At 33.2% G+C, this 15,696-nt stretch overlaps 2 protein-coding genes and 4 long non-coding RNA genes across 6 annotated transcripts; 3 read left to right on the top strand and 3 right to left on the bottom strand.

Moving 5' to 3' along the window:
- The first annotated feature begins 4,581 nt into the window (after positions 1–4,581).
- On the top strand, positions 4,582–6,405 carry LOC142236579 (uncharacterized). The gene is made up of 3 exons (XR_012722099.1): positions 4,582–4,687; positions 4,753–5,180; positions 5,245–6,405. It is a non-coding gene; the product is annotated as an uncharacterized LOC142236579 (long non-coding RNA).
- A 308-nt stretch (positions 6,406–6,713) lies between these two features.
- On the bottom strand, positions 6,714–7,259 carry LOC142236580 (uncharacterized). Its single transcript, XR_012722100.1, has 2 exons — positions 6,984–7,259; positions 6,714–6,926 (listed from the first exon to the last, which is right to left on the bottom strand). It is a non-coding gene; the product is annotated as an uncharacterized LOC142236580 (long non-coding RNA).
- A 1,399-nt stretch (positions 7,260–8,658) lies between these two features.
- On the bottom strand, positions 8,659–9,054 carry LOC142236581 (uncharacterized). The gene is made up of 2 exons (XR_012722101.1): positions 8,930–9,054; positions 8,659–8,872 (listed from the first exon to the last, which is right to left on the bottom strand). It is a non-coding gene; the product is annotated as an uncharacterized LOC142236581 (long non-coding RNA).
- Positions 9,055–10,113: 1,059 nt separating this feature from the next.
- Positions 10,114–10,645, top strand: LOC142236582 (uncharacterized). The gene is made up of 2 exons (XR_012722102.1): positions 10,114–10,372; positions 10,440–10,645. It is a non-coding gene; the product is annotated as an uncharacterized LOC142236582 (long non-coding RNA).
- A 2,067-nt stretch (positions 10,646–12,712) lies between these two features.
- On the top strand, positions 12,713–13,648 carry mRpL21 (mitochondrial ribosomal protein L21). The gene is made up of 2 exons (XM_075307805.1): positions 12,713–12,873; positions 12,933–13,648. Exons 1-2 carry the CDS (start codon positions 12,807–12,809, stop codon positions 13,469–13,471), a joined length of 606 nt encoding a protein of 201 aa, XP_075163920.1. The 5' UTR covers positions 12,713–12,806; the 3' UTR covers positions 13,472–13,648.
- Positions 13,466–15,406, bottom strand: LOC142236577 (uncharacterized). The gene is made up of 2 exons (XM_075307803.1): positions 15,028–15,406; positions 13,466–14,965 (listed from the first exon to the last, which is right to left on the bottom strand). The coding sequence occupies exons 1-2, from the start codon at positions 15,151–15,153 to the stop codon at positions 13,946–13,948; spliced, it is 1,146 nt and encodes a 381-aa protein (XP_075163918.1). The 5' UTR covers positions 15,154–15,406; the 3' UTR covers positions 13,466–13,945.
- Between the last annotated feature and the right edge of the window lie 290 nt (positions 15,407–15,696).

Raw genomic sequence — 15,696 nt, 5'->3', positions numbered from 1 at the left:
GAGACCAATAATTTAATGTTACAATACCATTTCTTAATTTGTTTTTAATTGTATCAAATATTAAAAATGTCCCTTCAACAGATGCGTTTAAAACAGAATGCCATTGCTTACTTGCTTGTATTTAAGGGTTGACTTCCCTCATTTTTTTCAAAATTCATGCCAGAATTGTTCCAAATTTTGTTGAGAATTGCTCCACTTTATAGGGTTTAAAATAATTTTTTACCCCCAAAAATCCCCCCAAATAAATGTTACCCCTAAAAATTCCCCTAAACGTGTAAAAAACCCCTAAATTTGGGGGGAAAACCCCCAACCTGGCAACACTGGATTATTTAGTCATCAACGAATTGTCGTATCGATTGGACACACTGTAAGATTCTTTACAAACACAGACATTCTGTCCGGAAAAACTTATAGTCCGTAAAACGCATTAATGATTGCCACGGGGTCCATTTTTAACGAAATTGAAATTTTGTGACATTTGATATAAAACAAGTATATACAGCAGTAAGTTCGGCCGGGCAGAATACCCACCACCATGAATCAAATATAATAGTTTTCTTTGAAAACTCTTCGCCGTAGCGAAGATGACAGATATTCTCCTATGCAGATCAGTTCAACCAGTACGCTTCCCGAAGATAAATTTAAAGATTCTACCTATGAAGACTAGACCAGATTCTGGATTCAAAAGAACCAATTTGTTCAAGTTTTAGAGGGATCATAAACATCTCGCGTAAGTGTGCAAGAAAATTATGAAAAACGCCTTGATTTGAAATAAAAAATCTGTACACAAATGATTAGAAGAAGTAAAATCTGTAAATTTTACTTTCAGTTTAAAGCAATTTATATAAGACGAAGGAATTAAATTTGAGAGATCAATCTATGTATATGGGTATAGCACCCAAAAACATGATATTCGCCAAATTATGCACACCTAATTATGGTTCTGAAAAACCTACAAAATCTTGACCACAAATCGGAGGGCGGGTTTATAAGGGGGATATATCAAAATCTGTACCGATACACAATATATGCATTCGTAACACCTATTTATGTTCCTAAAAACCTCTAGCTTTTAAATTTCAGGTGAATTCGATCCTAAACAGCCTGTAGATTTCAAATAGCTCAAGAAGTAAAATCGGGAGATCGGTCTATATGGGGGCTATACCAAAACATGGACCAATACTCACCATTTTTGGCACATCTTTTTATGGTCCTAAAATACTTCTAGGTTTCCAATTTCAGGCAAATTGAATAAAAAATATGCTTTCTATAAACCCAAGGAGTAAGATCTGGAGATCGGTCTATATGGGGGCTATACCAAAACATGGACCAATACTCACCGTTTTTGGCACACCACTTTATAGTCCTAAAATACCTCCAGATTCCTAATTTCAGGAAAATTGAATAAAAACTACGGATTGTAGAAGCTCAAGAAGTAAAATCGGGAGATCGGTCTATATGGGGGCTATACCAAAACAAGGACCAATGCTCATCGTTTTTGGCACATGTTTTTATGGTCCTAAAATACTTCTAGGTTTCCAATTTTAGGCAAATTGGATAAAAATACGGTTTCTATAAGCTCAATAAGTAAAATCGGGAGATCGGTCTATATGGGGGATATACCAAAACATGGACCAATACTCACCATTTTTGGCACACCTCTTTATGGTCCTAAAATATCTCTAGATTTTCAATTTCAGGCAAATTGGATAAAAACTACGGTTGCTATAAGCCCAAGACCCCAAATTGGGAGGTCGGTTTATATGGGGACTATATCAAAATCTGGACCGATTATAGCCCATCTTCGAACTTGACCTGCCTGCAGACAAAAGACGAGTTTGTGTAAAATTTCAGCACGATTGCTCATTATTGAAGACTGTAGCGTGATTACAATAGACAGACGGACATGGTTGTATCGTCTTAGAATTTCTTCCTGATCAAGAATATATATAATTTATATAGTCGGAAATCGATAGTTCGATGTGTAACAAACGGAATAACAAACTTATTATACCCCCGTCACCATTCTATGGTGGTGGGTATAAAAATAACAATGGACTGAATAATCTAGATGGAACTTTGTATAAGAACAATTATTACAAATAACTAATTACATTAAGTATTAATTTATGAGCGCCTTGTGTTGTCCCTATTACTTTTATCTGGCATGTATTTAGGCCAAGGAACTTTTTATCTGACGAGCAAATAATTACAAAATATATTTAAAATCTTATCTTTTCCATCTTCTGTGTAAATATGATAAATTATCAAAAGCCACCATTATCGCTGTCTGATACACGATCGTCAAGAATTTTTTAGAACACTTCTGTTTGAATGTGATTAAATTCAAATGTTATAAAATAGCAAACACGTTGACAGATTAATAGGGTATCTGGGTCTTCAAATGAGAATTTAAGATAATAGGCGTGGGAAGGCGGTGATAGTTTTTTTATTTTGATAACAAAAATTGTAAGTCCATTATTTTGTTTTCGTTCCCTACTATCCCCAATTAATCAGCAAACAGCAACCAGCCAACCAATTTTTGAATGATGCGATAATGCACGTGCAAATTTAGCAAACATTAGTCATACAATTGCCGAATTAACACGCAGGAAAAACTTTTAGAACTCAAAAAATATTTCAATTTGTTCAAGTTACTATAATAAAGAATTACAGTAGTGCAATTATTAGGATACTTTTTAGATAAATTTAGCACGAATCCAATAAGACTCCCTTCAAACTATTAGAAAAAGTTAATTTTAAGATAGTTGGGAGTCACCGTGGTGCAATGGTTAGCATGCCCGCCTTGCATACACAGGGTCGTGGGTTCGATTCCTGCTTCGACCGAACACCAAAAAGTTTTTCAGCGGTGGGTTATCCCACCTCAGTATCCCATGCTGGTGACATTTCTGAGAGTTTCAAAGCTTCTCAAAGTTGTTTCACTGCAATGTGGAACGCCGTTCGTACTCGGCTATAAAATGGAGGTCCATTGTCATTGAGCTTAACATGGAATCGGGCAGCACTCAGTGATAAGAGAGAAGTTCACCACTGTGGTATCACAATGGACTGAATAGTCTAAGTGAGGCTGAAATATCGGGCTGCCACTATACCTAACCTAACCTAACCTAAGATCGACTTTAGCCGCTAAAATCAAAACAAAAAAACAAAACCAGAAAATTTTATTATAACTTGATGAAGTATGATCCAATGCAAAAATTAAAAATGTGTATGTTCGGCGAAATGAATGAATAAAGAAAAGTAACCGTGAAAAAAAAACGGGGAAACTTAGCGCGATAATACCAACTTAATACTGGTCTTTAGGGTCTAACGAACCATAAATTATAAAATTTTTAGGTTATTATTTTTCCCCAAAGCATATTTTGGAACCAAAAGTAGTTATATTTTTGCAATGTATCATTATCCTTACAAGCACCTAAAGGTAAGTACTATGTTCGCTTTTCGCGTCGATATTTTCGCGGTTACTTTATTAAAGCAGTTCAATATTCGGCAAGACTTTTTCAGCAACTCGAAAACCAAAAATAGAACCCACATTAATTGCGAACAGCAAACATTTTGTTTGCTGTTATGCCTCAATTTGATAAATATTCAGATTCTTGGGCAAATACTATAGATATTCATAAAATATTGTTTTAACTGTGTTACGATAGCGCCTAAATTGATATTTTTGTTTCAGCCAAACTAAAACATGTTTTAGTGTAATCGAGCTAAAATTGCCGAAAATGTTTGCTATTTCAGCAAAAAGTGACTACTTTCCCTTTTTCAGCAGACCTTTCTGCTGTTTCTATTAGCAAATTTCTCTGGGTATAGAAAGAAGGATTAGCCGAAGAATATTTCTGATATCATGAGATTAATATGAAGAAAGCAATATTTACGAAATAAAGTAGTTCATTGCAATTGGCTAAAGACGTCTTTTAAGAGCTACGATTATTATAATTATATGAATAATTTTAAAATAAAACAAGTATATACGGCCGTAAGTTTGGCCAGGCCGAATCTTAACATATGTACCCTCCACCATGGATTGCGTAAAAACTTCTGCTAAAGGCGGTTATCCACAATTAAATTATTTGGGTTGCGGCCGATGGCAAGGCATCTTAAAACTTCTCACATCATCTTCTAAATTGTAAGTTAGTCCATGTGGGATATATATTAGACAAAAGAAAGGTCGATTAAACACGTATATATTCAGTTCTTGACCGGTATATATAGGAAAGAAATAATTACGAACCGATATGAACTTGTGCGGAAATTATAGAGCCAGAATGGCAGATTTTTACTGTTTGCTAGATTGGTAAAATTCTTGATGTTTTGGAAGATTTTGCAAAATATTCCTCTCCAACTAAGAGGTCCCAATAAACACAGGATGAGCGTTTTTCAAATGCAACACCTTTTCAGTTTGAGGATAAATATCATTTTCAAGATAAATTCAACTTGACTTGAAACGGGTCATCCTCAATACATTTTCAAATTGTTTGCGAATTACTTCCAAACCGCCAAAATGTTGACGAAAGCTTTAAAAATGTGTTGAAATGCAACCCTGAAATGCAACGAAAAAGCCACATGATTTTCAATACTTCTTTGTGCAACGAAGTTCGTGGAAGAAATAAAAAATGTGGAAATTTTTTGATAATCAACTGAAATTACACAAAATATTTTATAATAATTGGTAAGTAAAAATAAAACACGAAATGAAAACTTTAAGGAAGTCACTAAACTCAAATCTCTTTGCAGACAACTAAAATCTTTGGATGCTGCATTCTTGGAAACATTAAGAGGCTGACCGATGAAAAATGATAGTGGCTTATCGAAAAGAGAAAGTTTCCATAAATCAAAGTGCAACCAATTAAACTTTATGCTTTCCCATATCAACAACTACTGGATGATAATTCGCATCACATCGATAGTTTAATTTACATCGCATCATCGGTTCAATTTGTTATCTTGTGAATTCATATTGCTGGAAATTTATTCTAACTCTCTGGCCAGCACGTTCCTTGCAAATTGCCCGAATTTTAATGAGTTTTATAATAATTTTGTGACACCAACGTTCTTGAGGAAATCGAATTTTGTGGTTTTTGTGGGTCAGTTGGAAGAAATACAAAAATATGAAATACTTTGGACAATAGACTGAAATTAATCCAAAAAGTTAACTATAATTGGTAAGTCAAAATAAAAAGTGAAATAAAAACGTAATGGAAATAACTAAACTCGATTGTTTTGCAGAAATCTAAAATCATTGGATGTTATATTCTTGGAAAATGTTGGCCGATGAAAAAATGATGAAGGAAACAACAAAGAAAAATTTCCAGAAAACTTTCAAAATGCAACAATTCCCATATCCAGAACTTCTGGATGAAAATGTGAATTCCATCCATGTACATCCCGTCATCAGTTTGTTATTTTGTGAATTGCTCTTGCTGGAATATATTCTAAAGGCCGGTACTATGTTCATTCTTGCGAAAAAAAATTTTATAGAAACCAATATTTCGCACATATAAAGCGGAGTTTATTTAGGTAACAGGGAGCGATATTGAATTAGATTGGTGCTTGCTACTTGCTATTACAAAATTAACATTTTATTTTTCCTTGGGCAATTAATCTGCTACTCCTTTGTATATTTTCGGAACAAAAATATGATCCGTGTTTGCGTTATAAACCCACAAAAATAGTTTTAATAAATAAATTATTTCTTAATTCAAATTGCAAATGGCGCCATGCTCTAAAAGTCAGTTTTTCAACTCGAAAAAACAAAGTACCACAAATGGAAAAAATTTCGCTAGTTTTTCGCATTTTATGGTTTTGTATGGAGTTTCAACGCGAAAACCGAACAGAGTACCGGCCTTAACACGCAGGCCAGCAAGTTCCTCGATAGTAATTATTTCAAATTGCCAGCATATTAATTAATAATTAATTAATAGTTATGTGCCACCAACATTATGGAGGAAATCGAATTATACATGTAAAAATGTTTAAGATATGCATTGACTAAACTACAAGTGTAGCTTAACCAACAGAGGAAAAGTATGCTTGCAAATTTGTTTAGGCAGTAGCCGACTATTAAACCCCTTTTTCGGAAGGTTCAAGTGTATTTCACTTTGGGTTGAGTGAATTACCCGAATTTATTCTGATAATTGGTTGATAGTTTTGCTGCAAGTAGAGGATGCTGATGAGGAATTTGGTAATTCCGAAACAGCTGTACATCCAACCATCTTGCAGTCTATAGGGCTTTGCCCAAATAAACTTGACAAGCATACTTTTCCTCTGTTGGTTAAGCTACACTTGTAGTTTAGTCAATGCATGGCTTTATGCTGAGATCAAAAACAACAATAACGATTGAAGAGAAGCCAACAATAACAAACAAAACGAATGTTTAAGATATTTAAAGTTGTATTGATAGTTTTATTTATTAATACCTTTAATAAGATAATTGGTATATACCCTGCCAACATTTTTTGGATTTGGGGGCGCTTCTGAGAATCCCCAGTACGTCGAAAACAATCATATACGATATCAAAAACTCGTCGGAAAAGCGCCGTCACTATTGAGAAGTTGTACCACGCCAAGTTACTACAAAAAGGTTTCGCATGAGTGCAATTATTAGGTGCCTTTATAGATCAATTTAGAACGACGCCAATAAGAGACCCTCCAAACAATCAGAAAAAGCACATTTTAAGATAGTGGTAAAAGAATCATTGTGGTCGAGTAAAACACGTTTGTTTAGATATTTATTAATTTGATTAATCATTTACAAATTCTTAAAAATATAACATTTATACCACTATCACATCACATTTAACATAATTTTTTGCATTAATGATGATGTAGAGTTACAAGTAGCGAGTTACATGTTACAGCGTCTATCAGCCAGTGTTTTTATTCGATGGAGGCAGCGTGTCTGTAAAATACTTGAAAAACAATCACTTTATTCCATTTGGAAAATCAAAAATTGTTCACCAATATACCTTTCACAATTTTAAGCGTAAAACCTATGTTTTCAGAACTTTATTTTCGTTTTTATTTAAATAAAATATAACAAGCTGGTTGCGCTTGGCGTTTCACAAAAAATAAAATGGCTTTTGTAAAAGTAGTGATGGCAAAATACATGTATGAAGTACATTTTGTACTTTATGATATGCTGCCCCCCATCACAGTAGGATTGTTGTAGTGACATTTACGAGTCTGTGGTAGCGATGAAGATGAAATGGAACTTTGAAATGCTGGCAGGGTATTGACCACGAACTTCGTTGCACAAATAAGTATTAAAAACCACATGGTTTTTTCGTTGCATTTTAAGGTAGTGTTTTGTCAAAGTTTTCTCATATTATCTTCAACATGTTTTCAAAGATTTCGTCAACATTTTGGCAAATTGGAAGTAATTCGCAAACAATTTGAAGATGTATTGAAGATGAGCTATTTCAAGTCAAGTTGAATTTATGTTGAAAATTATATTTACCCTCAAACTGAAAAGTTTTTGCATTTGAAAAACGCTCATCTTGTGTTTATTGGGATATATTAAAAATGCAAGATTTAACTTCTTTTCTGTGTTTGTTTTTAAACAGCTGATGACAGTGTTGCATATTTTTGGAGATGTTCTGGATAAGCGAGTACTCTGTTTTCTTTTAGTCCTTCACGGCTTAGAAAACAGCCCTAATATAAGACATACTGCCTGTTCATGAAACACAAAATCGACTCGACACGAATCGTTCGTCTAGATTGAAACTAAAATAACTTTTGTTATATTTGCTAGCAAATCCTGAAATTTGTCATGAACTCATTATTTATGATTTACTATCGAACACTGAAACAATTGGGATTCCACAGACTCTGATTTTCGAGATATCAATATGGGATTTTTGACGATTCGTTCGTCTCGAGGCAAACGAAAATTCTACGAACAGGCAGATAATCATATAAACCATAATAAAACCTTTCACGGCCGTATCTCCGAAAATAGATCTCTCAGACAAAAAATATACATCACTTCATCCCTGCCAACATTTTTTGAATTTGGGGACTCTTTTGAGAATCCCCACTACGTCGAAAACAATCATATACGACATCAAAAACTCGTCGGAAAAGCGCCGTCACTATTGAGAAGTTGTACCACGCCAAGTTACTACAAAAATGTTTCGCATGAGTGCAATTATTAGGTGCCTTTATAGATCAATTTAGAACGACGCCAATAAGGGACCCTCCAAACAATCAGAAAAAGTGCATTTTAAGATAGTTGTAAAAGAATCATTATGGTCGAGTAAAACACGTTTGTTTAGATATTTATTAATTTGATTAAACATTTACAAATTCTTAAAAATATAACATTTATACCACTATCACATTACATTTAACATAATTTTTGGCATTAATGATGATGTTGAGTTACAACCCTGCCAACATTTTTTGAATTTGGGGACTCTTTTGAGAATCCCCACTACGTCGAAAACAATCATATACGACATCAAAAACACGTCGGAAAAGCGCCGTCACTATTGAGAAGTTGTACCACGCCAAGTTACTACAAAAATGTTTCGCATGAGTGCAATTATTAGGTGCCTTTATAGATCAATTTAGAACGACGCCAATAAGGGACCCTCCAAACAATCAGAAAAAGTGCATTTTAAGATAGTTGTAAAAGAATCATTGTGGTCGAGTAAAACACGTTTGTTTAGATATTTATTAATTTGATTAAACATTTACAAATTCTTAAAAATATAACATTTATATCACTATCACATTACATTTAACATAATTTTTGGCATTAATGATGATGTTGAATTACAAGTAGCGAGTTACATGTTGCTGCGTCTATCAACCAGTGTTTTTATTCCATGGAGGCAGCGTGTCTGTAAAATATCTGAAAAACAATCACTTTATTCCATTTGGAAAATCACCAAATTGTTCACCAATATACCTTTCACAATTTTAAGCGTATAATCTATGTTTTCAGAACTTTATTTTCGTTTTTATTTAATTAAAATATAACAAGCTGGCTGCGCTTGGCGTTTCACAAAAAAGAATGGCTTTTTTTACAGTAGGAATGGCAAATTACTTGCATGTACTTTTTGATGTACCTTTTCATGATGGTTGAAGTGACATTTACGAGTCTGTGGTAACGATGAGGTTGAAATGGAACTTTGAAATGCTGGCAGGGTATATTTTAATTTGTATTATATTATTATTTTTATATATTATTAATGTTATTTTTAATATTATTATATTTTTTACCGAAAAAATTAATAAATTGTACAAAATCCCTAGAAATTTAGCATTGACTTTCAGTTAGAACTGGGATTGAATTTCATACAAATTGTGGTTAGAAAATATTCGCAACAATGTTAATTTTTAATTCGTCTCACATTGAAAACTGTTTGAGAAATTATTGAGTAGCAATGCATTTCAATTTGAGGATTACAATTGAGAAATTGTTGCTGATGTATTGAATTTTACTGTTGAGGGTAATGTCTGTTTTTTTGTTGAGAACGCGATTTTCTCAACAATTTCTCAACTTGAATATTACCCTAATCCTTTGAAAAATTATTGCATTTTAGTATTTTTCAAACGTTTGTGTTTATTGGGGTGCTTCATAAATTTCTATAGAAATAGAATTTTGACAAAATTTTCTATAGAAATAAAATTTTGACAAAATTTTCTATAGAAATATAAAATTTTGAAAAATTTTTCTATGCCAATAAAATTTTGGTAGACTATTTTTGGCTCGAGTGGCAATTGTGATTTTTCTGAGATTGGGGATCGGTTTTTCTGGGCGCTATATAGAACTATAGATCGATACGAACCAATTTTGGCATGGTTGTTATCGGCCATATACTAGCGCAAAGTACAAAATTTCAACCGGTTCGGATGAATTTTACTCCTTCAAGAGGCTCCGGAAGTCATATATATATATATATATATATATATATATATATATATATATATATATATATATATATATATATATATATATATATATATATATATATATATATATATATATATATATATATATATATATATATATATATATATATATATATATATATATATATATATATATATATATATATATATATATATATATATATATATATATACCCTGCCAGCATTTCAAAGTTCCATTTCATCTTCATCGCTACCACAGACTCGTAAATGTCACTACAACCATCCTACTGTGATGGGGGCAGCATATCATAAAGTACAAAATGTACTTCATACATGTATTTTGCCATCACTACTTTTACAAAAGCCATTTTATTTTTTGTGAAACGCCAAGCGCAACCAGCTTGTTATATTTTATTTAAATAAAAACGAAAATAAAGTTCTGAAAACATAGATTTTACGCTTAAAATTGTGAAAGGTATATTGGTGAACAATTTTTGATTTTCCAAATGGAATAAAGTGATTGTTTTTCAAATATTTTACAGACACGCTGCCTCCATCGAATAAAAACACTGGCTGATAGACGCTGCAACATGTAACTCGCTACTTGTAACTCTACATCATCATTAATGCAAAAAATTATGTTAAATGTGATGTGATAGTGGTATAAATGTTATATTTTTAAGAATTTGTAAATTATTAATCAAATTAATAAATATCTAAACAAACGTGTTTTACTCGACCACAATAATTCTTTTACCACTATCTTAAAATGTGCTTTTTCTGATTGTTTGGAGGGTCTCTTATTGGCGTCGTTCTAAATTGATCTATAAAGGCACCTAATAATTGCACTCATGCGAAACCTTTTTGTAGTAACTTGGCGTGGTACAACTTCTCAATAGTTACGGCGCTTTTCCGACGAGTTTTTGATATCGTATATGATTGTTTTCGACGTACTGGGGATTCTCAGAAGCGCCCCCAAATTCAAAAAATGTTGGTAGGGTATATATATATATATATATATATATATATATATATATATATATATATATATATATATATATATATATATATATATATATATATATATATATATATATATATATATATATATATATATATAATTATGGACTGATGTGGACCAATTTTCAGCCGGATCGGATGAAATTTGCTTCTCTTTGATCCTCTTTGGGGATCGGTTTATATGGGGGGTATATATAATTATGAACCGATGTGGACCAATTTTTGCATGGTTGTTAGAGACCACATACCAACATCATGTACAATTTGGGGATCGGTTTATATGGGGTCTATATATGATTATGGACCGATGTGGACCAATTAATGCATGGTTGTTAGAGACCATATACCAACACAACGTACTACATTTCAGCCAGATCGGATGAAATATGCTTCTCTTAGAGGCTCCGCAAGCCAAATCTAAGGGTCCGTTTATATGGGGGCTATACGTAAATGTGAATCGATATGGCCCATTTGCAATACCATCCGAGCTACATCAATAACAACTACTTGTGCCAAGTTTCAAGTCGACAGCTTGTTTCGTTCGGAAGTTAGCGTAATTTCAGACGGACGGACATGCTTAGATCAACTCAGAATTTCACCACGACCCAGAATATATATACTTTGTGGGGTCGTAAGGCCGGTATGCACCTCTAGCGAAAAATTTCATTCCCATAAGAATTGCATTGCTATTTATGCTAACGAAATTTTCGGTAGCGTTCGATTTCGTAAGCTGGTACGCACCTCTAATGAAAATAACAGGGTTGTCAAAAGCATATTTTGGCAGCAAACATTTAATTTATTACAATCATTGTGTGCGTAAAAGTTTTAAAAGGTCTGTAAATATTAAACAATTTATTTGTAGAATATTTGGAACATATACTAACAATTTTTAAAAGCGATTAGCTAGTTTAAAATTTGTGTACACAGCCCTGTTTTTTTGTTGTAGACTTAAATAAATTTTTGCTACCGAAAATTTCGCTAGAGGTGCATACCGGCCTTTAGAGCAATATTTCGATGTGTTACTGAAATAACACTACCCTAATAATTTTTATCTACCTACTCTATCGGTATTGAACAACCCTGGATAATAATTCAATCATTCATTAAACAGCTGTTGAAACGGTTGCCAGAGTTTTTCGAGGGAAATCCTCAAAATATCAAACGCATATTCCCACAAAATACCCAATCGAAATATTTGTCCTCATGAAAAATCCCCAAAACAAGAATGATTTTATTTATATACATTTTATTCTACGAAGAAACAAAAACATTCTCATATCGAATTCTTTAATTGGTAAGGACTACAACAAGGATGTCACGTGGTCAACAGTCTGTCAGGTGCTAACAGTTGGTAATTAAAAAAGATTGTGTAAGTGGACTTTTTTTCAAATTTATTTTTATTTATTTTATTTTTATTTCTGCATGAATGTAACATAGTCGATCAGACCCTAAGACAGTCACAGTTACAATACAATAGCATTACTACTAGAAACACTTAAATATACAAATATATAAATAACAATTAATATATATAGATATAATTTTTTTTGTTACTAAAGGTGGATATTAAGTTCGAGTTTAGCCGCTAAAATCGTCATATTTTACTAGCTATCGTTGTTGATATGAGAAATTGACTATAACATTGTATGCCGCTTTTACGTTTTTGTAACAAATTTAAAAATCCCCAAATCACTATTTCATCCCCAGCCAAATCCCCAGATCCCAAAGTAAAAAGATGTGCCCAACTACGAGAAAATACCCCCAATTTGGGGAAAACCCCCCTAATCCGACAACACTGAAATCTGACAAATCTGAAACAGCCTGCTTCTATCATTTGGTGCACGCTCAAATTGCAAAATAGAAAATAGTATTAATATATAAAATAAAACATGGCTTTTCTGGCCCGTAATATGCTAAGAATAACACGGCAACCATGTCTCATTAATAGTTTAACAAGTGAGCTTTATATATTTCTCCAAAATATCGAAAGGACTATAATGCAGGTTTATTTGCAGATTCGATGAGATCTTTGAGTGTTACGCCACCAGTATGTCAACAGCCTAAATTGGAAATAATAGAAAATGTTCAAGTAATTAAATCGAACAAAGAAGAACAAGTTGAAAGTCAGAAAATATTCGATAAAGTGAATCAACAATTGGCCCAAAATGCAGAAGGCCGCATGTTTGCCATAGTTCATTTGTGTGGAAAACAATTCAAAGTAACTGCCGGCGACATTATACTGGTTGAGGGGTATTGGCCACCGACACAAGGTGATGAAATTCGTTTGGAAAAAGTAATGCTAGCAGGAGCAAAAGATTTCACATTAATTGGTGCACCCTTATTGGAACCGGGTTTGGTTGATGTCAAGGCAACGGTCGTTGAGAAGACTCTTTCCCATACTAAGACCCACTTCAAGAAGAAAAGAAGAAAGCAATATTTACGTATTAATTTCCAAAGATCCCCACATACTACGATACGCATTAATTCCATAGAAGTACGCCAACAAGTGGATAAGCCCTCATCTAGACCTCTTAATGAAAATCGAATCTTCTAAGAGCCAAATGTCTACCATTTGATACATTTGTTTATTTAGTTCTTTTGGAGCTAAACCATTTGTTTTACATTTAAAATACTATACTTTTGTTAATACACCAAGGTAGCACACTTCATATATAAAAATAAAGAAATAAATAAAACAAGGAGGCTATCGTCGTTGAATATTTGACATAAACGAGACATTGTTCATCAAATTTAATTGGTAATGACCATAGAGCAGCACCAAGCCAAATATCTATCCAGTCCTTACATAGCCAAGAAATTATCACAAAATTGTTTATACTAAGATTTCTCTTTCGGCGCATATATTAGCTTATTCAAAATTACAAAGCCTACACAACTCGTGGCTTAGGTGTGACTCGCCATGTGAACCTCACATATGGATTTCAGTTTGAAATTATATCCACAATGCTAACAACTGTAACCAGCATCATATTTTACTATATGCTTCTTCACATATTTGTGGCGATGTTTAAATATCCAACAATTCCAGATTGATTTGACTATGGGTCTGTTTCAAATGCATCCTTAATGCATAGGAATCTACGTATCCTTTACCACATTCCTTCACATTACATCTATATGGCATTTCTCCTATTTTATGCACAGAGAGAAGATGCTTCTGAAGATGGCAGTTCTTAATGAATGTTTTGCCACATTCCGAACAAGCGAAATCTCTTCTTTTAGGTTGTTGTTCGTGTATAGTTGCGATATGTTCCTGTAGTGATTGATTCTTAATAAATGGTTTAGCATCACATTGAGAGCAACGAAATATAGCTGGTCTCTCGATTCCATGTACCGTGGTCAAATGAGTGACGGCGTAAGATGCTACGTTTGATTCGAATTCATGACACAGTTCACATCGGAAATAAAAGTTTGGTATGGCTCTGTGATAAGATTTTGGCTTGCGTTTTCGTATAACTCCTGCCCCTCCTATCAGGGTCAATGGCTCTTTGACAGGAAAATTACGTATTTTACGCTTCAAATACTGTTCTCTACTACGTATGAAAGGTTTTTTTGGTTTACTAGTCTTAAAATGACTGTGGTATAATGATGCGGGAGAATTTTGAGAGGGGGTGTGGCCAATATCATTAACATTTTCTTTTCTTTTTCGGGATCGACGTATGATAGTCTTGTTAGATTTGTCATTTGAATCTTCCAATATTGACTCGACTATCATTTCGGGTTTCACATCATTTTCCTGATATATACAAGGATTATCACTTTGATCCTGAAAATAACCATCATGTTCTTCTTTGAATCTGGGAGGGCTATGTATTGAAGGCCATGTATCTTCCTTTTCCTTCAAGGTACTTTCATGTCCCAAGCTGTATTGATTTTGTGATAGCTTTTGCATATTCGAAAAAAAATTCCTTTGGACTTGTAATCGCTCATTTGATTCCTGACATTTCGTGATAATTTCTTTAGCTCTTAAGATAGAATTAGAACATTCATTGCACACTAAAGCTCCAGGATCATCATGGGGTGATATCTGCACAAATTATAAAATAAGTTAAACTTATTCCCAGCAAGCACAATCAGTTTTTTTCTTACCACTACCCCGCTGATATTCTCGATTATACTAGGTAAATACTTTTGTTGTATGTGTAGATATATGGAGAATATTCCATCTCCATCTTTCGACTCCAAACATATGCGGCAATAGCGCGATAAATCCATCTCTCTGAATTAATATTAATATTATTAATATTCGTAAAAAGTAACTGCAAGTGTAGCTAAAGTCGAGCGAAGAAAAATAACAATAAGTTTATAGAGTTGCCAAAGCTTGTTTTAAGTATACACGAACACGGTATTTTTTCGCATGAAAAAATAGCGTCAAGGAAATGTAAATTGTTACAAGAGCCATTTTATATTTCGTGAAACACCAAGCGCAACTAGCTTCTTATAATTTATTTAAATAAAAACGATAATGAAGTGCTGAAAACATCGTTATTTCGCTTAAAATTATGAAAGGTATATTGGTGAAAAATTTTTGACTTTCCAAATGGAATAAAGTGATAGTTTTTCAAAATATTTTTCCAGACACGCTGCATCCATCGAGAATAAAAGCACTGGCTGATAGACGCTGCAACATGTAACTTGCAACTTGTAACTCAACATCATTCTTTTAGTAATGCAAAAAATTATGTTAAATGTGATGTAATATGCGCTTTACAGACTATCAGTTCCATCCCATAAACATGCAGCAGTATCGATTATGCC

Source organism: Haematobia irritans, chromosome 4 (genome assembly GCF_050003625.1).
Source record: "Haematobia irritans isolate KBUSLIRL chromosome 4, ASM5000362v1, whole genome shotgun sequence".
NCBI lineage: Eukaryota > Metazoa > Arthropoda > Insecta > Diptera > Muscidae > Haematobia > Haematobia irritans.
This window is presented reverse-complemented; position numbering and strand designations above follow the sequence as displayed.

Excerpts from the sequence above, each read along its gene's own strand:
- LOC142236577 (XM_075307803.1), bottom strand. The coding sequence starts at position 15,153 with ATGGATTTATCGCGCTATTGCCGCATATGTTTGGAGTCGAAAGATGGA. Across the intron at positions 14,966-15,027 it reads AGAATATCAGCGGGGTAGTG|ATATCACCCCATGATGATCC; the intron begins GTAAGAAAAAAA and ends TAATTTGTGCAG.
- mRpL21 (XM_075307805.1), top strand. The coding sequence starts at position 12,807 with ATGGCTTTTCTGGCCCGTAATATGCTAAGAATAACACGGCAACCATGT. Across the intron at positions 12,874-12,932 it reads TCTCATTAATAGTTTAACAA|ATTCGATGAGATCTTTGAGT; the intron begins GTGAGCTTTATA and ends GTTTATTTGCAG.